The sequence below is a fragment of the Zonotrichia albicollis genome, chromosome 2 (genome assembly GCF_047830755.1).
Source record: "Zonotrichia albicollis isolate bZonAlb1 chromosome 2, bZonAlb1.hap1, whole genome shotgun sequence".
Classification (NCBI taxonomy): Eukaryota; Metazoa; Chordata; class Aves; order Passeriformes; family Passerellidae; genus Zonotrichia; species Zonotrichia albicollis.
This window is the reverse complement of record NC_133820.1, coordinates 13,884,898-13,906,804: the sequence shown is the minus strand read 5'-3', so window position 1 is coordinate 13,906,804 and position 21,907 is coordinate 13,884,898. Positions and strand designations below refer to the sequence as shown.

Here is a 21,907-nt window from a genome sequence, read left to right as displayed (position 1 = left end):
TTCTCATTTATAACACTCATCATCATCACCATCAAGAAGAAGAAAGAGGAAAGGTGTGGGGTTGTTGTTGTTGCTGCTGCTTTGGCCTGGGACTCTGTGGGAGCTTTTAGTTCTGCCTCTGTTTGGGATTCGATGCCAGAAAGTTTTAGCACAGAATTTTAATTTTACACTTGGTTTGGAAAGCCAGGTGTCTGCTAAAAAAGGCAGGAGCTTCCCCTAAAATGGAAAATGTAAACCTCCTCTTTAAAAGTTATTATGATCTTGAAATCAAGGGGCTCTCAGGCGAAGATATGGGAGTAGGAATAACAATTCTCTACTAGGGAAGAAAATAAAAATAAAGTTTAAAATGCAGTGATACAAAATAACACTAAGAGTTAAAATACAACCTGACACCCTCTTGGTAGCAAAGGTGTTCAAAACCTCTTAATCAAAACCTCTTGTGTTCAAAACCACAGAATCATGGGGATTATATGCTGTGCTTTTTATTAGAGCTCTGGGAATCGGGGTGTATCCAACCCAAATCTGACTCCAACCATACATTTAATGATCATGTTTTACACTCTATCATTACATAACTTTCATGTTAATTATTAAACTTATATTGATCTATTGTATACATCAATTCAGCTCCTCTCTGAATTTCCAATGTAGTTTCTCATTATTCTTCTTAGGGTTATATAATAATTACATTTAATTACTAAACAATCATCACATCTGACAATGATATAATTTATCGCACTGCTTACGCAGGTGCAGCTGATCAGGGAAAGCACAAAGCCCAACATTTTACATTCTATCTTTAACTTTTTCCAGGGTTCCACTGTCACTCAGTCCCAGTGTCAGCAGCAGTCTGAGCAAACAGCACCTGCATTTCCTTACACTGACAATGGAGCTCTGTTAAAGCAGTGATCTTGTAGGAAAGTGAAATTTTCTTCTGAAGATCTAGTGGTGGTGTGGACAGGCCTGGTCTGCTGGGAATCCAGCAGAGAAAAAAGCTGCTTTTCTGAGAATTCAGCCAGAAAAGGCTGACTGTGGCGTTCTAAACCTCCGTTTATATATTTAAATAAAAATGCTTTGTTCCTCCCTCTGAGCAGAGCATTGCACAATAACATGATGTGGTTTTATCAGTTATACAGTGAAGCCCAACAGCCTATTAACAAAAGATTATTTTCTACAAATAATCTTCTTTCTAAAAAGAAATCTTTTTAAAAAAATCATCTTCTAAAAAGAAGATTATCTGTAGAAAAGACAAAGAAAACAGCTCAATAAACAGAAAACAACTGCTTTACCTTCAACAAATACTAACAGAATACACAGTGCCAGCTGCAACTCCTAACTCCAGAAATTTAACTTCAGAAGAACTCACTTAGAACCCTCTGCTTTCCAGACTGATGCACTCATACAAAAACCAACTTTACTACAGCTGCTCCTGTCTCTCTATTGGGAAATACCTGTTGGCCATTAATCAGGATTTTTCTATATATTCAAATGTATTTTTAAAGTATTTTGATAACTCCCAGCACAATAAACATTTTCTTCCATCTTTACACACACCAAGCACCTCGGACCAGCACTGACAGGCACCACAAAATAACATTTTAAACCTAAAAACCCAAACAAATTGCACTTGGCAGAATCCTCAGCCCACAAAGCTCTAGGTCCATGCATTAAAAATCAGCTCTGGGTTCTCATTTTGCTCTAAAATTCCAAAAAAATGAAAAATAAAATTTTGGAATGTGCAAGAAACCAACCTTTGGCCAGTCAGGCTTGAGAACTATGGCTCTTTTCCCAAGTACAGCTCAAAAACATAAATATCCTTATTAGCAGTGTTTTATTGGTTAATAAATCCTTAAAAGCTCTTGTAACTGAGGGTCTAGGGAGCTTCTGAACCATGCAGTGAGGATGTGAGCTGGACTCACCCTTCCTGCCTATATTGAAGATAAAGAAAATAAATCACATAATCAAAAATGAATCAGAGGTCCCATCTCAAATTCTTTCCAAAATTTCTCACGGGTTATAACCACTTCCATTGTGTAATAGATTGATTAAAATTCCTTTCCCTAATAATTATCTCCATCAGCTTAAATCCAGGGTTGAGTAAAATCCCTTTCTCTAACCATTATCTCCATCATCTGAAATCCAGGATTTATAATAGATTGATAAAATCCCTTTCTCTAACCATTATCTCCATCATCTGAAATCCAGGATAATAGATTGAGTAAAATCCCTTTCTCTAACCATTATCTCCATCATCTGAAATCCAGGATAATAGATTGAGTAAAATCCCTTTCTCTAACCATTATCTCCATCATCTGAAATCCAGGATAATAGATTGAGTAAAATCCCTTTTGCTAACCATTATCTCCATCATCTGAAATCCAGGATTTCTAACAGATTGATTAAAATCCCTTTCTCTAACCATTATCTCCATCATCTGAAATCCAGGATTTATAACAGATTGATAAAATCTCTTTCTCTAACCATTATCTCCATCATCTGCAATCCAGGATTTATTTTACCTGTATCAATCCCTTGGGTTTGCATCCCCAATCCTGAGGGACAAACTCCCAGCAAGGATCAATCCCACCCCTCCAAACCCTTGGGCACAACCAGGGCTCAGCTCTGTCCCTGAACCCGGCTCCAGCCACCCCCAGACCGCTCCTGGAGAAGGGATTTGGGAACCCAGGAGTTCCTCACCCTGCCAGGGGACAATTCCTGCCCCAAATCCATCAAATCCTGCTCCGGAGCCATTCCCTGCCTCCTGGCCCTCCATCCCTGTCCCTGGAGCCCCTTTAGGCCCTGCCAGGGGGTTTAAGGCCTCTCTGGGGCCTTCTCCTCTCCAGGCTACAAAATAATCATTATTAATCTACTGCTTCATTATTAAAGTATTGTTTGAACAAACAATGCACTGCAGGGTCAGTTCTGATGGAATCTGAAATGCAGGGAACCCTCAGAACTTTGGGCCTGGCAGCCAAAGCTCAGAATGAACCCCAGGATTTGATCTGAGGCCTTGGGAAAGGCTCCAAACTGAGGGGCTGGAAGGGAAAATGGGGATTTGGGGTTTAAAGCAGAGACAGGTTAAGCTGAGGAAAGGGCAGTTTAGAGTTTTAGAGTTTAAGATATAAAAATAAAAGCAGTTCCAGAGGTACACAAGGAGTTCAGAATGCAGCACTGTGGGTTTGTGTGTCAGAACATGACTGGCTAAGGAAGCTCACACTGTACATGGGTCCATGAGGTGAAATATTTAAGGATTGGGTCAAAAACATGAATATCTTTATTGGCAGTGTTTTATTGGTTGATAAATCCTTAAAAGCTCTTGTAACTGAGGGTCTTGGGCCCTTCTGAACCATGCAGTGAGGATGTGAGCTGAACTCACCCTTCCTGCCTATACAGAAGAAAAATAAATCACAGCATCAAAAACGAATCAGAGGTCCCATCTCAAATTCTTTCGGGTTATAAAAAATTTCTCACGGGTTATAACCACTTCCATTGTGTAATAGATTGATTAAAATTCTTTTCCCTAATAATTATCTCCATCATCTGAAATCCAGGATTTAAAACAGATTGATAAAATCCCTTTCTCTAACCATTATCTCCATCATCTGAAATCCAGGATTTAGAATAGATTGAGTAAAATCCCTTTCTCTAACCATTATCTCCACCATCTGAAATCCAGGATTTGCTCCTGTCCCTCCATCCCTCTCCTGGAGCCCCTTTAGGGCCTCAAGCTCTCTCCAAATCCTTTCCCAGGCTGAACAATCCCAACTCTCCCAGCCTGTCTTTAGAAAAGAATAAAATTTTCATTTTTTTCCTCCATTACCCCCTGACATCTTTCCAACAAAAACATCTTGGGATTTCCTGTGCAACCTTCCCCACATTTTCCACCTCCCAAGAAATCCTTTCATCCTTCAAGGTTCTCACAAAGCTCCCCAAGATCAGGATCCTCCTCCTGCTCACTCCAAACGAATATTTCCTAACACACCTTCAGTGCTTTCCTAAAATCCAATTTTCAAGTGCTGTGTGCTTTGAAATGATTTAAATATTCCAGGAATGGGGCACCAAAGAGAAGTGAGAGCAGGTGGTAAAAAAACCCTCAGGAAAAATGAGGGAAGGATTTCCCTGTGCAGCTCAGAACGGCCTGAGCTTCACTTTCAGTGCAGAAAAGGAACTCTCAGACTGGGGCAGCTTTGGGGTTTTCTCTCTATAAAATGATTTATTCCTTTAAAAAAACCCCAAACATGAGCAAGAAACCACACAACTCTGCAAGTCTGCAGCTAAAAATCCATCCTGACAAATATTTCATGGCCTCTTTCCTCTACACCTGCAGAATTATTTTTTGATGGAGCATTTGTTAACCACAAATTAATTGTAAATATTGCAATAAAGAATTCCTGTTTAATTTATCAGGAGGAGGGAAAGCATTTTCAGCCCGTGGCTCAGATTTGACTCTTTAATTCAGTTTCAGTTCTGAATTCAGTCAAGGAGATTGAAATTGCAAAAGCACTGAGGAACTGAGACAGAAACAGAGAAGTGTCAAAGGAAGAAGTAAAAGCTGATTGCTCACTGTTGTGGAAATGACAGGAAATTAACTTCTGGTCATTAATTACGGCACAGCAGAGGAAGAAGTGGCTCAGACTTGATAAAAAGGAAAAAAAGCAAAATAAAACTCACTCGGAGGCTGCTCCAGCGTGGAACCTTTGCCTTCTGCCCTCTGGGGCTCGGTCACCTGCAGGCAGAAATATCAGATTACAAACCAAAATCCATCTCCCTGAGCGGGTTCAACAGAGCCAAAATCCCCAAAACCCCTCAGGAAGCAAAGAAATGAAAATGTGCTGCGGTATGTTCCTCATCCACAGGCAAAGAAAAATCATTTCCTTGGCAAAGGAAGGAGTTTTTACAGCTTTTATAAAGTTTCCTCCCAAGTTTGATTCAGTTTCTGTTATCCACAAATCTGACAGGAATGTCCAAACTCACAGCGGAGCAGGGAATCCTCAGCCGACAGGAAAAGCCGAGGGTTTGGCTCTGCCACAAAACTCCAAACTTTCCATTCCCTGCCCTCCTGCTCCGCTTTCGCTTTCCCAGGGCCACGTCACAGCCCAGGGCCCGCCCCCTGCCGGCACAGACAGACAGACGGACAGACGGCACTGCCGGGACAGACAGACAGACAGAGCTGGTGGGACAGACAGACGGATGGCCCTGCTGGGGCTGCCCTGCCCTGGCTCAAAATTTTAATTATTCACCAACATTTTCTGCATTTTCTGCATTTTCTGCACTCTGTTATACTGCAATTCATGGGCTAAATTATAATGTGTAAATATGTGTCATAACAGTTCCAGAGGGAATTCCTGAAATTCCAGACAGGATTCCTGCAGTTCCAGAGGGAATTCCTGCAATCCCAGGTGGAATTCCTGCAACTGGAATTCCTGCAGTTCCAGGTGGAATTCTACAAAGTTCCAGCTGGAATTCCTACAATAGAAATTCCTGCAAGTCCAGAGGGAATTCCTGCAATCCCAGGTGGAATTCCTGCAGTTTTAGATGCAATTCCTGAGGTCCAGGTGGAATTCCCGAATTTCCAGAGGGAATTCCTGCAGTTCCAAGTGCAATTCCTGCAACTGGAATTCCTGCAGTTCCAGGTGCAATTCTAGAAAGTTCCAGCCGGAATTCCTACAATAGAAATTCCCGCAGGTCCAGAGGGAATTCCTGCAGTTCCAAATGGAATTTCTACAGTTCCAGGTGTAATTCCTGCAGTTTTAGATGCAATTCCTGCAATCCCAGGTGGAATTCCTGCAGCTGGAATTCCTGCAGATCCAGGTGGAATTCCAGAATTTCCAGAGGGAATTCCTGCAACTGGAATTCCTGAAATTCCAGACAGAATTCCTGCAGTTCCACATGGAATTCTTTCAATTCCAGGTGGAATTCCTACAACAGAAATTCCTGCAGTTCCAGGTGGAATTCCTGAAATTCCAGACAGAATTCCTGCAGTTTTAGATGCAATTCCTGCAACTGGACTTCCTGCAGTTCCAGCTGGAATTCTAGAAAGTTCCAGGTGGAATTCCTACAATAGAAATTCCCGCAGGTCCAGGTGGAATTCCCGAATTTCCAGACAGAATTCCTGCAGTTCCAGAGGGAATTCCTGCAGTTTTAGATGCAATTCCTGCAACTGGAATTCCTGAAATTCCAAATGGAATTCCTGAAGTTCCAGGTGGAATTCCTGCGTTTACAGATGGAATTCCAGAATTTCCAGATGGAATTCCTGAAATGCCAGACAGAATTCCTGCATTTCCAGATGGAATTCCTGCAGTTCCACATAGAATTCTTTAAATTTCAGGTGGAATTCATACAATAGAAATTCCTGCATTTACAGATGGAATTCCTGCAGTTCCAAATGGAATTCCTGCAACTGGAATTTCTGCAGTTCCACATGGAATTCTTTAAATTCCAGGTGGAATTCCTACAACAGAAATTCCTGCATTTCCAGAAGGAATTCCTGCAGTTTTAGATGCAATTCCTGCAGTTCCACATGGAATTTTTTCAATCCCAGGTGGGATTCCTACAATAGAAATTCCTGCATTTACAGATGGAATTCCAGAATTTCCAGAGGGAATTCCTGCAGTTCCAGCTGTAATTCTAGAAAGTTCCAGCTGGAATTCCTACAACAGAAATTCCCACAGTTCCCGATGGAATTCCAGAAGGTTCCGGCCGTACCTTTTCCCTCTCCTGCATTTCCGCCCCCTCGGGCTCATCCCGGCTCCTCTTCCTCTCCCTCGCTGCTCCTTTCTGCTCCCGGGAATTCCCTGGGGGGGATTTGGAGGAATTTCGGTCCCTGAGGTGGGAAAAAGAGAATTCCTGGGTTTTTCTCTGTGTTTGACACAGATATAACATGAAAAAAACCAGATTAATAAAATTTAATCTCACCCCCATTAGTGGGGTGTAATCCCATAAATATATAATATATATTAATTTTTATTTAATATAAAATAACAATTTATAGATAATATAAATATAAAAATGTAAATATAAGAAATTATATATAATATAAATATAAAAATGTAAAGTGTTAATATAAGAAATTATAAATAATATAAATTAAAAAATGTAAATATTTCATCAGGTTTTTCTCCATGTTTTACACAGATATAACATGAAAAAAACAGATTAATGAAATTTAATCCCACCCCCATTAGAGGGGTGTAATCTCATAAATATATAATATATATTAATTTTTATTTAACATAAAATAACAATTTGTAGATAATATAAAAATGTAAAGTGTAAATAGAAGAAATTATATATAAATATAAAAATGTAAAGCGTAAATATAAGAAATTATATATAATATAAATTAAATAATGTAAACATTTCATCAGGTTTTTATTGCAGCTCCAAACTTGCACAAAGATACAGCAACAGCAAAAAAAAACCCTCACAAATAAAAAAATAATAAAAATAGTAAAAAAATAATAAAGTAAATATAAAAATGAATTAACAATCAATTTAAAGTGAACCAATAAACATCGTTAATTTTTTTGAAAAATCAATGAAAAATGAACAGAAAAAAATCAATGAAAAATCAATTTAGAATGAATGAAAAGACATTGCTCATTTTAAAAAAATTCAATGAAAAATCTACAAAAAAAAAAGCAAAAAATCAATGAAAAATCAATGAGAAAATCAACAGAAAATCCATGAAAAATCAATGAAAAATCAACGAAAAATCCACAAAAAAATCAATAAAAATCATGGAAAAAGCAACAAAAATCAACAAAAAAAACAATGAAAAATCAATTTAAAACAAACCAAAAAACATTGCCAATTTTTTAAAAAAGCAATGCAAAATCAATGAAAAATAGACAAAAAATGAACAGAAAAAAATCAATGAAAATCAATTAAAAATCAATTGAGAACGAATGAAAAAACATTGCTAATTTTTTTAAAAAAGCAATGAAAAATAAAAAAAAATCTGCAAAAAAATCCATTAAAAATCTGCGAATAATCCACAAAAAAAAATCAATGAGAAATCCACAAAAATTCCACAAAAAATCAAGAAAAATCATGGAAAAAGCAACAAAAATCAATGAAAAATCAATTTAAAACAAACCAAAAAACATTGCCAATTTTTTAAAAAAGCAATGCAAAATCAATGAAAAATAGACAAAAAATGAACAGAAAAAAAAAATCAATGAAAATCAATTAAACATCAATTGAGAATGAATGAAAAAACATTGCTAATTTCTAAAAAAAGCGCAAAAAATCTGCAAAAAAATCCATTAAAAATCTGCAAATAATCCACAAAAAAATCAATGAAAAATCCACGAAAATTCCACAAAAAAATCAAGAAAAATCATGGAAAAAGCAACAAAAATCAACAAAAAAATCAACGAAAAATCCGTGAATAATCCACAAAAAAAAAATCAACGAAAAATCAACGAAAAATCCACAAAAAATCAACAAAAACTCGACGAAAACCCAACTCAAAGCAAACCCTTACTTTTTCTCTGGCAGATCCTTCCTCGCCTGCTGTCTCTGCTCAGTACCTGCAATAAAACACAAAAAAGGCAAAATTAAAATTCAATTTTTAACTCATTCTGACCAACCCCCAGTTCCACACCAGTATGGATCATTACCCAGGGTGTCCAATAAAACCAAAAAAGGCAGAATTAAAAACCAAACCCAGCTCATTCTGCACAAACCCCAGCTCTGCATTACCCAGGATGTCCCATTTACCAAAAAATGCAGAATTAAAACTCAAACCCGAGCTGTTCTGCACAACCCCCAGTCCCACACCAGCAGGGATCATTGCCCAGGATGTTCAGTGTACCAAACCAGGCAGAATTAAAACTGAATTTTTAGCTCATTCTGCACAACCCCCAGCTCTGCATTACCCAGGATGTCCAATTTACCAAACCAGGCAGAATTAAAACTCAATTTTTAACTCATTCTGCACAAATCCCAATTCCACACCAGCAGGGATGATTACCCAGGATGTCCAATAAAACCAAAAAAAGGCAGAATTAAAACTCAAACCCAGCTCATTCTGCACAAACCCCAATTCTGCACCAGCATGGATTACCCAGGGTGTCCAATAAAACCAAAAAAAGGCAAAATAAAAACTCAAACCCAGCTCATTCTGCACAAACCCCAATTGTGCATTCAGCATGGATTACCCAGGATGTCCAATAAAACCAAAAAAAGCAGAATTAAAAATCCAAAAACTGAACTCATTCTGCACAAACCACAGCTCTGCAAGAGCATGGATTACCCAGGATGTCCAATTTACCAAAAAAGGCAGAATTAAAAACCAAACCCAGCTCATTCTGCACAAACCCCAGCTCTGCATTACCCAGGGTGTCCAATAAAACCAAAAAAGGCAGAATTAAAATTCAATTTTTAACTCATTCTGCACAGCCCCAGTTCCACACCAGCAGGGATGATCACCTAGGACGTCCAATGTACCAAACCAGGCAGAATTAAAACTCAATTTTTAACTCATTCTGCACAAAGCCCAGTTTCCCCCCAGCCTGGATTACCCAGGATGTCCAATTACCACAAAAGGCAGAATTAAAACTGAATTTTTAACTCATTCTGCACAACCCCCAGTCCCACACCAGCAGGGATCATTACCCAGGATGTGCAACAAAACACAAAAAAGGGCAGAATTAAAACTCAAACCGAGCTGTTCTGACCAAACCCCAGTTCTGCAATACCCAGGATGTCCAATTACCACAAAAGGCAGAATTAAAACTCAATTTTTAACTCATTCTGCACAACCCCCAGCTCTGCAATACCCAGGGTGTCCAATTACCCAAAAAGGCAGAATTAAAACTGAATTTTTAGCTCTTTCTGACCAACCCCCAGCTCCCCCCCAGCCCGGATTACCCAGGATGTCCAATTACCCAAACCAGGCCGAATTAAAACTCAATTTTTCACTCATTCTGCACAGCCCCAGTTCCACACCAGTATGGATGATTACCCAGGATGTCCAATTACCCAAAAAGGCAGAATTACAACTGAATTTTGAACTCATTCTGCACAAAGCCCAGTTCCCCCCCAGCCTGGATTACCCAGGATGTCCAATTACCCAAAAAGGCAGAACTAAAACTCAATTTTTAGCTCATCCTGCCCAACCCCAGCTCACCCTGGCTGCCCTGGCCGCTGCCCCGCAGCCGCTGGCTCTGGGTCAGGAGCTCCCGCAGCCCCTCGGGGCTGCCCTGGCACAGCTCCTGTGCCCGCGCGTTGGCCGCCAGCGCCAGCTCCGCCTTGCCCAGCAGCGCCAGCGCCTTGCAGTAGTGGTGGTGACCCTGAAACAGCAGGAAATGGACATGAAATGGGGTTTGGAGGGTTGGAAATCGGGGTTTTGAGGGTTTGAAATCGGGGTTTTGAGGGTTTGAAATCGGGGTTTTGAGGGTTTGAAATCGGGGTTTTGTGGGTTGGAAATCGGGGTTTTGAGGGTTTGAAATCGGAGTTTTGAGGGTTTGAAATCGGGGTTTTGAGGGTTTGAAATCAGGGTTTTGAAGGTTTGAAATCGGGGTTTTGAGGGTTGGAAATTGGGGTTTTGTGGGTTTGAAATTGGGGTTTTGAGGGTTTGAAATCGGGGTTTTGAGGGTTTGAAATCGGAGTTTTGAGGGTTTGAAATCGGGATTTTGAGGGTTTGAAATCAGGGTTTTGAAGGTTTGAAATCGGGGTTTTGAGGGTTGGAAATTGGGGTTTTGTGGGTTTGAAATTGGGGTTTTGAGGGTTTGAAATCGGGGTTTTGAGGGTTTGAAATCGGGATTTTGAGGGTTTGAAATCGGGATTTTGAGGGTTTGAAATTGGGGTTTTGAGGGTTTGAAATCGGGGTTTTGAGGGTTTGAAATTGGGGTTTTGAGGGTTCAGCCACGCCAAGGAGAGGGGGAGGTAACAGGCGAAGCTGCTGGAGTGGCAGCACAAAGGTGAATTTTGTGTAATCCAGCAGGTGGTTATACAATGCTGCTCTCAGCTAATGAAAAATCAGATTTTAACTGGAACAATTAAAATAAAAAAATTGGGTTGCTTTTATTTTTGCCCCCTCTGCTTTGGAAAAGAGCAAATTTGCTTTTTCTGCTCCAATCTCAGCTACTTTGCAATGTTGTCAGTGTCTCTTATTTACTCTCCCTCAGGCCAGGTGTATTGGGAAATACCTGTTGGACATTAACCAGGATTTTTCTGTATATCAAATTTTTTTTAAAATTTTTAATATTTTTATTTTATTTTATATTTATATATATATATATATATGTATTACAGATACATATATATATAAAATATATATGTATATGTATATGTATATGTAATATATATTACATATAGGCCAGGTATATTGGGAAATGCCTGTTGGCCATTAACCAGGATTTTTCTGTATATCTAATTTTTTTAAAAATTTATATTATTATTATTATTATTATATATTTATATATATATATGTATTCTATATACATACATATATATAAAAAATATATATATATATGCAATATATATTACATATAGGCCAGGTATATGGGCCATTACATACATAGGCCAGGTATATTGGGAAATACCTGTTGGCCATTAACCAGGATTTTTCTGTATATCTAATTTTTTTTTAAATTTTTAATATTTTTATTTTATTTTATTTAATATTTCAAATATATCTTATATATTTATATATATTATATATATTTATATAATATATATTTTATATATTTTTATTTTATTTATTTATTTTATTTTATTTATTTATTTTTAATATTTTGATATAATATTTTTAAAATTATTTTTATTTTTATTTTAATAAAGAAAAGTATTTATTTTTTTAAATAAAAGTTTTAAATACTTTAAAAGTGTTGATTTATGCTGATAACTCCCAGCACAATAAACATTTGCCAAACACCTCAGACCAGCACTGACAGGCACCACAAAATAACATTTTAAACCTAAAAACCCAAACAAATTGCACTTGGCAGAATCCTCAGCCCACAAAGCTCTGGGTCCATTCATTAAAAATCAGCTCTGGGTTCTCATCTTGCCCTAGAATGGCAAAAAAAAAAAAAAAAAAAAAAAAAAAAATTTTTTGCAAGAAACCAACCTTTGGCCAGTCAGGCTTGAGAACTATGGCTCTTTTCCCATCAAGGACAGCTCTCCTGAGGGAAGGGAGGGAAAAAAGAGGAATTTGTTATTTATAGCCTTATACATTTTATATACATATATATAAAATAATATTATATAATATATATAATATATTTTGATAAATATTATGTATCATACATGATATAAATATAGTATATATAAATATAGTATATATAAAATATATAACAAAGATAAGTACATATTATATATTTATATTATTATATATTATATATTATATATTATATATTATGTATTATATATTATATATTATGCATTACATAGTATATATTATATAGTATACATTATACTATATTATGCTACATAATATATATTATATATACTATATAATACACAACATATAATATATAAAAATAAATATATATTATGTGTTTTATATTTAACATATAATATCTTTATATTATATATGACATATAATATAAAATATATAATATATGTGATATGTTTATATATATAAAATATGTATAATATATATAATATACACAAGATATGCATAATATATATAATATATTTGATATGTATATTTCATGTATATATAAATATAAATAAAGAAAAATATATATTAAATCTCCAGGCTGGTGAGATAAAATAAATAAAATAAATACAACTAAATATAAAATAAATACAATTTTAAAAAATAAAATAAATACAAAAATAACATAAATACAAAAAAAATCCCCAAACAAAAAAACCCAAAAATAATAAAAAAAGACAAAATATTTAAAAAATTTAAAAAAACCCACAAACACAAGTCTAATACATGCAAATATAAAAATTAAAAATTGACTAAAACAGCAGCTCATATGGAAACTATGGAATACTTTGGGGTTTTTTTCCCAAACTATGGAAATGCTTTGGGCTGGGAAAAGACCTCAAATCTCTCCCAGTTCCACCCCAAAATGAAACTTAATAACTTAATTTTCATCCACACAGCCACAAACAACATTCTAGGCTGTAAAAAATGCAATTTATTCCCAATTTCTTGCCAATTTATTCCCAATTTCTTGCCATTTTTGCCCAGCTCACCCGTACTGCCTGGTGAGGATGAAGCACAGAGCTCGGTTCCCATACAGCAGGTGGTTGGTAGGGCTGGAAAAATAAATTGTGAAGGGTTAATAATGGTTATTTCTATAAGGAGAAGGAAAAAAAATCGAATTTTTATCAGATTTGCCTGCAAAAACTCCACACGGAAAACCCCGTGGGTTTATTTGTTCATTAGAATTGTGGGATCATTTGTAAGTTTTGGGGCCATTAATGAAACTTGCAATTAATTCAAATTATTCTCAGCCAGTTCAGAGTTAATAATGGCTATTCCAATTGAAAATCTTAAGGAGAAGAAAAAAAATTGAATTTTTACCAGATCTGACTGCAAAAACCCCACACAGAAATATGGGTTTATATGGGAATGTTCATTAGAATTGTGGGATCATTTGTAACTTTTGGGCCATTAACTTCCAATTAATTCCAATTATTCTCAGCTGCCTCAGAAATTAATAATAGCTATTCCTATTGAAAACCTTAAGAAGGAATAAATTGAATTTTCACCAGATTTGCCTGCAAAAACTCCACACAGAAAATCCTATAGGTTTATATGGGAATGTTCAATGTAATTGTGGGATCATTCATAAATTTTGGGCCATTAACTTCCAATTAATTCCAATTATTCTCAGTTGCCTCAGAAATTAATAATAGCTATTCCTATTGAAAACCTTAAGAAGGAATAAATTGAATTTTTGCCAGATTTGCCTGCAAAAACTCCACACAGAAAATCCTATAGGTTTATATGGGAATGTTCATTAGAATTGTGGGATCATTTTAAGTTTTGGGGCCATTAATGCAACTTCCAATTAATTCAAATTATTCTCAGCTACCTCAGAAATTAATAATAGCTATTCCTATTGAAAACTTAAGAAGGAAAAAACTGAATTTTTACCAATTTGCCTGAAAAAATTCCAGACAGAAAACCCCATGGGTTTCTATGGGAATGTTCATTGTAATTGTGGGATCATTTCTAAGTTTTGGGCCATTAATTTCCAATTAATTCAAATTATTCTCAGCTACCTCAGAAATTAATAATGGTTACTCCTATTGAAAACCTTAAGGAGAAGAAAAAAAATTGAATTTTTACCAGATTTGCCTGCAAAAACTCCACACAGAAAATGCTATGGGTTTATATGGGAATGTTCATTAGAATTGTGGGATAATTTCTAAGTTTTGGGGCCATTAATGCAACTTCCAATTGGTTAATAATGGCAATTCCTACTAAAAACCTTATGGAGAAAGAAAAAAATTGAATTTTCACCAGATTTGCCTGCAAAAACTCCCCACAGAAAATGCTATGGGTTTATATGGGAATGTTCATTAGAATTGTGGGATCATTTCTAAGTTTTGGGCCATTAACTTCCAATTAATTCCAATTATTCTCAGCTACCTCAGAAATTAATGATGGTTACTCCTATGGAAAACCTTAAGGAGAAGAAAAAAAATTGAATTTTTACCAGATTTGCCTGCAAAAACTCCACACAGAAATATGGGTTTGTATGGGAATGTTCAGGCAGTGAAATATTTCAAATATTTACTCCTTTTGCATGGGAATAAAAATAAATAATAATAAATATTGGCAACATTTGCAAGAGCATCTCAAAAGCAAACACCACAAGTGGTTGCTCTTGGTTGTCCACACCAAAGAATTAAAATTATTTTTAAAGTATTAAAAGAATTCATTTAAAATTAAAACAGTTAAAATGAAAACTATCCATATTAAAATAATTAAAATTAAAATAATTCATTTTTTCTTGCAGGCTTGCTCCTCTTCCTCTTGCTCATTTGAAGGCCTGAAAGGAGTTTTGGAGCAGCAAAAAAACAACTAAAAACCAGAATTAACTCACCAGAACTCGATGGCTTTGGTGTAGGAGACGATGGCAGAGCCCAGGGCTCCCTGGGCAAATTCTGCATTTCCTCTCTGCTTCATGGCCTCGCTCTTCTGGGGGACAGAAAAACAAATTTATGCATTAAATTCATTAAATTCAGCAGTGGAAAAATCATTATTTCATCTAAGTGGGGCCAGGAACAGAAAATTTAAACAATAAAATTTATCCACTAAATTTTTGACACCAAATCCATTAAATTCAGCAGTGTAAAAGTCATTATTTCATGTCAGTGAGACCAGAAAAAAACAAATTTATGCATTTATTAAATTCAGCAGTGTAAAAATCATTATTTCATCTAAGTGGGGCCAGGAACAGAAAATTTATCCACTAAAATTTATCCACTAAATTTTATCCACTAAAATTTATCCACCAAATTCATCAAATTCAGCAGTGTAAAAATCATTATTTCATCTAAGGGGGACCAGGAATAAACAAATTTATCCACTAAATTTATTAAATTCAGCAGTGTAAAAATCATTATTTCATGGAAGTGGCACCAGAACAGAAAATTTAAACACTAAAATTTATCCACTAAATTTTTTACACCAAATTCATGAAATTCAGCAGTGTAAAAGTGATTATTTCATGTAAGTGGGACCAGGAAAAACAATTTATGCACTAAATTCATTAAATTCAGCAGTGTAAAAATCATTATTTCATGTCAGTGGCACCAGGAACAGAAAATTTATCCACTAAATTTTATCCACTAAAATTTATCCACCAAATTTATTAAATTCAGCAGCGTAAAGATTATTATTTCATGTCAGTGGGACCAGGAAAAAACAATTTATGCACCAAACTCATTAAATTCAGCAGTGTAAAAATCATTATTTCATGTCAGTGCAACCAGGAAAAAACAAATTTATGCATTTATTAAATTCAGCAGTGTAAAAATCATTATTTCATGTCAGTGGGGCCAGGAACAGAAAATTTATCCACTAAATTTTATCCACTAAAATTTATCCACCCAACTCATTAAATTCAGCAGTGTAAAAGTCATTATCTCATCTAAGTGGGACCAGGAAAAACCAAATTTATGCACGAAATTTATTAAATTCAGCAGTGTAAAAATCATTATTTCATGTCAGTGAAGCCAGGAACAGAAAATTTATCCACTAAATTTTATCCACCAAATTTATTAAATTCAGCAGTGTAAAGATTATTATTTCACGTCAGTGCGACCAGGAAAAAACAAATTATGCACCAAATCCATTAAATTCAGCAGTGGAAAAGTGATTATTTCATTTAAGTGGGAGCAGGAAAAACAATTTATGCACCAAACTCATTCAATTCAGCAGTGTAAAGATTATTATTTCATTTAAGTGAGACCACAAAAAAACAAATTTATGCACTAAATTTATTAAATTCAGCAGTGTAAAAATCATTATTTCATGTCAGTGGGACCAGGAACAGAAAATGTAAACATTAAAATTTATCCACTAAAATTTACCCACTAAATTTTCTGTTCTGGTGCCACTGACATGAAATAATGATGATTACACTGCTGAATTTAATGAATTTGGTGGGTAAAATTTAGTGGATAAATTTTAGTGGATAAATTTTCTGTTCCTGATCCCATTGACATGAAACAATGATCATTACCCTGCTGAATTTAATAAATTTTGTGCATAAATTGTTTTTTCCTGGTCCCAGTTAGATGAAATAATGATTTTTACACTGCTGAATTTAATGAGTTTAGTGGATAAATTTGTTTTTTTCCTGGTCCCACTTAAATGAAATAATGATTTTTACACTGCTGAATTTCATGAGTTTGGTGGATAAAATTTACTGGATAAATTTTAGTGGATAAATTTTCTGTTCCTGGTGCCACTGACATGAAATAATTATTTTTACCCTGCTGAATTTAATAAATTTCGTGCATAAATTTGTTTATTCCTGGTCCCACTTAAATGAAATAATGATGATTACACTGCTGAATTTAAGGAGTTCAGTGGATAAATTTGTTTTTTCCTGGTCCCACTTAGATGAAATAATGATTTTTACACTGCTGAATTTAATGAGTTTGGTGGATAAATTTTAGTGTTTAAATTTTCTGTTCCTGGTCCCACTGACTGAAATAATGATTTTTACCCTGCTGAATTTAATGAATTTAATGCATAAATTTTTTTTCCTGGTCCCAGTTAGATGAAATAATGCTTTTTACCCTGCTGAATTTAAGGAGTTCAGTGGATAAACTCATTGAACTCAGCACCGCAATATTCAATATTTCATGCAATAAGGGGAATTTTTTACGTCAGAATGAAACACCCGAGCTTTGGAAATATTTCTCTGTAATAATTTGGGGTTTTTGAACAATCAGAACCCCAGCAATGCCCCAAACCCAGCCTGGGGGGTTTCTCACCTTCCTGGAGCTCTCGCAGGTCAGGGCTTGCAGATCGGCCACCAGATCGAAATCCTCCAGCGCCACCTTGGTGATGTAGCGCTTCCCTGGGGAGAGCAGGGAATTCCCAAAATCAAATTCCCAATCAACAATTCCCAAAAAGCAAATTCCCAATCAACAATTCCCAGTAAAAGAATTCCCACTGAAAGAATTCCCAATCAAGAATTCCCACTAAAGAAATTCCCAATAACAAAATTCCCACTATAGGAATCCCCACTATAGGAATTCCCACTAAAGGAATTCCCACTGAAGAAATTCCCACTAAAAGAATTCCCACTAAAATAAATTCCAAATAACAAAATTCCCACTAAAGAAATTCTCACTAAAATAAATTCCAAATAACAAAGTTCCCACTAAAATAATTCCCAATAAAGGAATTCTCACTAAAAATTTCCCACTAAAGGAATTCCCTTAAAGAAATTTCCCCTAAAATAATTCCCACTAAAGGAATTCCCACTAAAAGAATTCCCAATAAAGGAATTCCCACTAAAAATTTCCCACTAAAGGAATTCCCACTAAAGGAATTCCCACTAAAGGAATTCCCACTAAAGGAATTCCCTCTAAAAGAATTCCAACTAATAAAATTCCCACTAAAAGAATTCCCAGTAAAGAAATTCCACTAAAATAAATTCCAAATAACAAAATTCCCACTAAAGGAATTCCCAATAAAGGAATTCCCACTAAAAATTCCCCACTAAAAGAATTCCCACTAAAAGAATTCCCACTAAAAAAATTCATATTAAAAGAATTCCCAATAAAGGAATTCCCACTAAAAGAATTCCCACTGAAATAATTCCCACTAAAGGAATTCCTACTAAAGAAATTTCCACTAAAATAATTCCCAGTAAAATAATTCCCAGTAAAAGAATTCCCAGTAAAAGAATTCCCAGTAAAAGAATTCCCAGTAAAAGAATTCCCAGTAAAAATCCTGCTCTGCTCCAGCCGCCCCCCAAAGCTGCAAGAAATTCAGCAACAGGAGGAGCCCAAATTATTATTATTATTATTATTATTATTATTATTATTATTATTATTATTATTATTATTAGCTATTATTATTAATAATATTATTAACATTATTAACATTATTATTGTTGATATTATTATTATTACTATTATTATTATTATCATTACCATTGATATTGTTATTATTACTATTGTTATTGTTATTGTCATTATAACAAAATTCCCACTAAAAGAAATTCCCAATAAAAGAATTCCCAATAAAGGAATTCCCTTAAAGGAATTCCCTTAAAGGAATTCCCACTAAATGAATTCCCACTAAAAGAATTCCCACTAAAGAAATTCCCTCTAAAAGAATTCCAACTAATAAAATTCCCACTAAAAGAATTCCCACTAAAAGAATTCCCTTAAAGAAATTCCCACTAAATGAATTGCCACTAAAGAAATTTCCACTAAAATAATTCCCAGTAAAAGAATTCCCACTAAAAGAATTCCCATCCCACTAAAATAAATTCCAAATAACAAAATTCCCACTAAAGGAATTCCCACTAAAATAATTCCCAATAAAGGAATTCCCACTAAAAATTTCCCACTAAAGGAATTCCCACTGAAATAATTCCCAATAAAAAATTCCCACTAAAAATCCCACTCTGCTCCAGCCGGCCCCCAAAAGCTGCAACAAATTCAGCAACAGGAGGAGCCCAAATTATTATTATTATTATTATTATTATTATTATTATTATTATTATTATTATTATTATCATCATCATCATCACTATCACTATTACTATTTTTACTATTATTGCTATTATTACTATTATTATTAATACTAATATTGTTATTGTTATTGTTGTTATAACAAAATTCCCACTAAAAGAATTCCCACTAAAAGAATTCCCACTAAAAGAATTCCCACTAAAAATAAGACCAGGAATAATTTCATGATTTCTAAAAGAAATTTGACTATGATGATGATGATGATAATAATAATAAATAACAATAACATTAACAATAACAATAATAGTAATAATAAACAACTAGTAGAGCAGCCCGGCATGGAAATAAGACCAGAAATAATTTCATGATTTCTAAAAGAAATTTGATAATAATAATAATAGTAACAATAATAATGATAATGATATTAATAATAGTAATAACAATAAACTAGTAGAGCAGCCCGGCCTGGCACCAAGCCCAGCAGTGACGTCACGCTTTCCCCAGCACCCGCCTTTCCCCGTTTCCGCGCATGCGCACTCACACTCGGAGAAGAACATGGCCAGGATGACGCGGCCGAAGTCGCCCATGCGCTCCAGGCCCTGCAGCATCCCCGGGTCCCCCGCGCTGCGCACCCAGTCCAGCGCCTCGCCCAGCGGGAACAGCCCCTGAGCAACCGGGGAAACACAGAAAATTAATAAAAATGTATTAATGTAATCTACACGGGCTCCAGGCCCTGCAGCATCCCCGGGGCCCGCACCCAGTCCAGCACCTCGCCCAGCGGGAACAGCCCCTGAGACACGGGAAATACAGAAAATGAATCAAAATTTATTAATCTACACGGGCTCCAGGCCCTGCTGGCCCGCGCTGTGCACCCAGTCCAGCGCCTCGCCCAGCGGGAACAGCCCCTGGGCACGGGGAACACAGAAAATGAATCAAAATTTATTAATCTGCACGGGCTCCAGGCCCTGCAGCATCCCCGGGGCCCCCACAGAGTCCAGCGCCTTGCCCTGCGGGAACAGCCCCTGAGACACGGGGAAACACAGAAAATGAATCAAAATTTACTAATCTAATCTACACGTGCTCCAGGCCCTGCAGCAGCACCGGGGCCCCCACACAGCCCCTGAGCACGGGAGACACAGAAAATGAATAAAAATTTATTAATCTACAGCCCCTGAGCACGGGGAAACACAGAAAATCCAGAAAAATTTATTAATCTACACGTGCTCCAGGCCCTGCAGCACCGGGGCCCCCACAGAGCGCCTCACCCAGCGGGAACAGCCCCTGAGGCACGGGGGACACCCCAAAAATTGATTTAGAAACTTCCTTGTAATGACTGAAATTATTAAAAAATAAAACTCATTGATTTACCCAGCCAAGCCTCGGGGCTTCGCTCTCTCCTTTTGTTCTGCTGGGTTTGTAAACAACCAACAGCAAATAAACTCAAATATTTGAATTATCTCGAGATGGCCAGCACGGCACAGCCACAAAATCAAAGCAGACTCGCCACAGGAAGGATTCAAATGGTGGCATTTCATTTAAAAGCTTCTGAAGTGATTGAAAAATAATAAAAAACCCCAAAAAATTGATCCAGAAACTTCCTTGTGATGACGGAAATTATTAAAAAATAAAACCCCTGAAAATCTGACTTAGAAAATTTCTTGTAATGACGGAAATTATTAAAAAATAAAACCCCTGAAAATTTTATCTAGAAACTTTCCTGTAATGACTGAAATTATTAAAAAATAAAACCCCAAAAATTTGATTTAGAAACTTTCTTGTGGTGACGGAAATTATTCAAAAATAAAAACCCCAAAAATGTGATTTAGAAACTTCCTTGTAATGACTGAAATCATTAAAAAATTAATATAAACCCTCCAAAAAATTGATTTAGAAACTTCCTTGTGATGATTTCAATTATTAAAGAATAAAAACCACCTCAAATTGGATTTAGAAACTTCCTTGTGATGACGGAAATTATTAAAAAATAAAACCCCCAAATACTTGATTCAGAAACTTGCTTGTAATGACTAAAATGATTTAAAAAATTAATATAAACCCTCCAAAAATTTCATTTAGAAACTTCCTTATGATGACTGAAATTATTAAAGAAATAATAAAAACCCCCTCAAATTTGATTCAGAAACTTTCTTGTGATGACTGAAATTATTAAAACATATAAAAAATAAAACCCCGAAACTTTGATTTAGAAACGTTCTTGTGATGACTGAAATTATTTAAAAAATAATAATAAATCCCCCCAATCTGATTTAGAAATTTTCTTGTAATGACTGAAATTATTAAAAAATAAAAGCCCTGAAAATATGATTTAGAAACTTTCTTGTGATGACTGAAATTATTAAAAAATTAATATAAACCCCCCCAAAAATTAGATTTAGGAACTTTCTTTTGATGATTAAAACTCACATTTTCTATCCCAGTGCCAATCCTCAGGATGCCACTGATGAAATGCGGAATGTTCTGGAACAAGGATTAAAAAAAAAAAACAAATTATGAAATGGGGAATATTCTGGAACAAGGATTAAAAAAAAAACCCCAAATTAAAAAGTCAATTATTGAGAGGAATAATTGGAATTTCTGCCGGCTCTTGGATCTACAACCCAGAGAATGAAGAGAAATTAAACAATGTTATATTTATAAATTAAAATATACAGAAATTTATAAAATAAGATATGAAGCTTGAAGTTGGACACACAATTTCAAGAAAGGAGGAAATGTTTTATTTTCTAAATTTAAAATAAAA

General features: G+C 35.5%; 1 protein-coding gene across 4 annotated transcripts in view; it reads right to left on the bottom strand.

Annotated features, from left to right (window-relative positions):
• TTC3 (tetratricopeptide repeat domain 3) overlaps positions 1-21,907 on the bottom strand; it is an 89,366-nt gene that overhangs the window by 49,444 nt on the left and 18,015 nt on the right. For all 4 annotated transcript variants that reach the window (XM_074533891.1, XM_074533884.1, XM_074533890.1 and 1 more), the window contains exons 6-15: positions 21,571-21,624; positions 19,688-19,811; positions 17,431-17,516; positions 15,027-15,121; positions 13,165-13,227; positions 12,080-12,134; positions 10,136-10,298; positions 8,489-8,534; positions 6,706-6,823; positions 4,672-4,726 (exon numbers count right to left, since the gene is read on the bottom strand). In XM_074533891.1, coding sequence (XP_074389992.1) covers positions 4,672-4,726; positions 6,706-6,823; positions 8,489-8,534; positions 10,136-10,298; positions 12,080-12,134; positions 13,165-13,227; positions 15,027-15,121; positions 17,431-17,516; positions 19,688-19,811; positions 21,571-21,624 — 859 coding nt within the window. The remainder of the gene's footprint in view (positions 1-4,671; positions 4,727-6,705; positions 6,824-8,488; positions 8,535-10,135; positions 10,299-12,079; positions 12,135-13,164; positions 13,228-15,026; positions 15,122-17,430; positions 17,517-19,687; positions 19,812-21,570; positions 21,625-21,907) is intronic.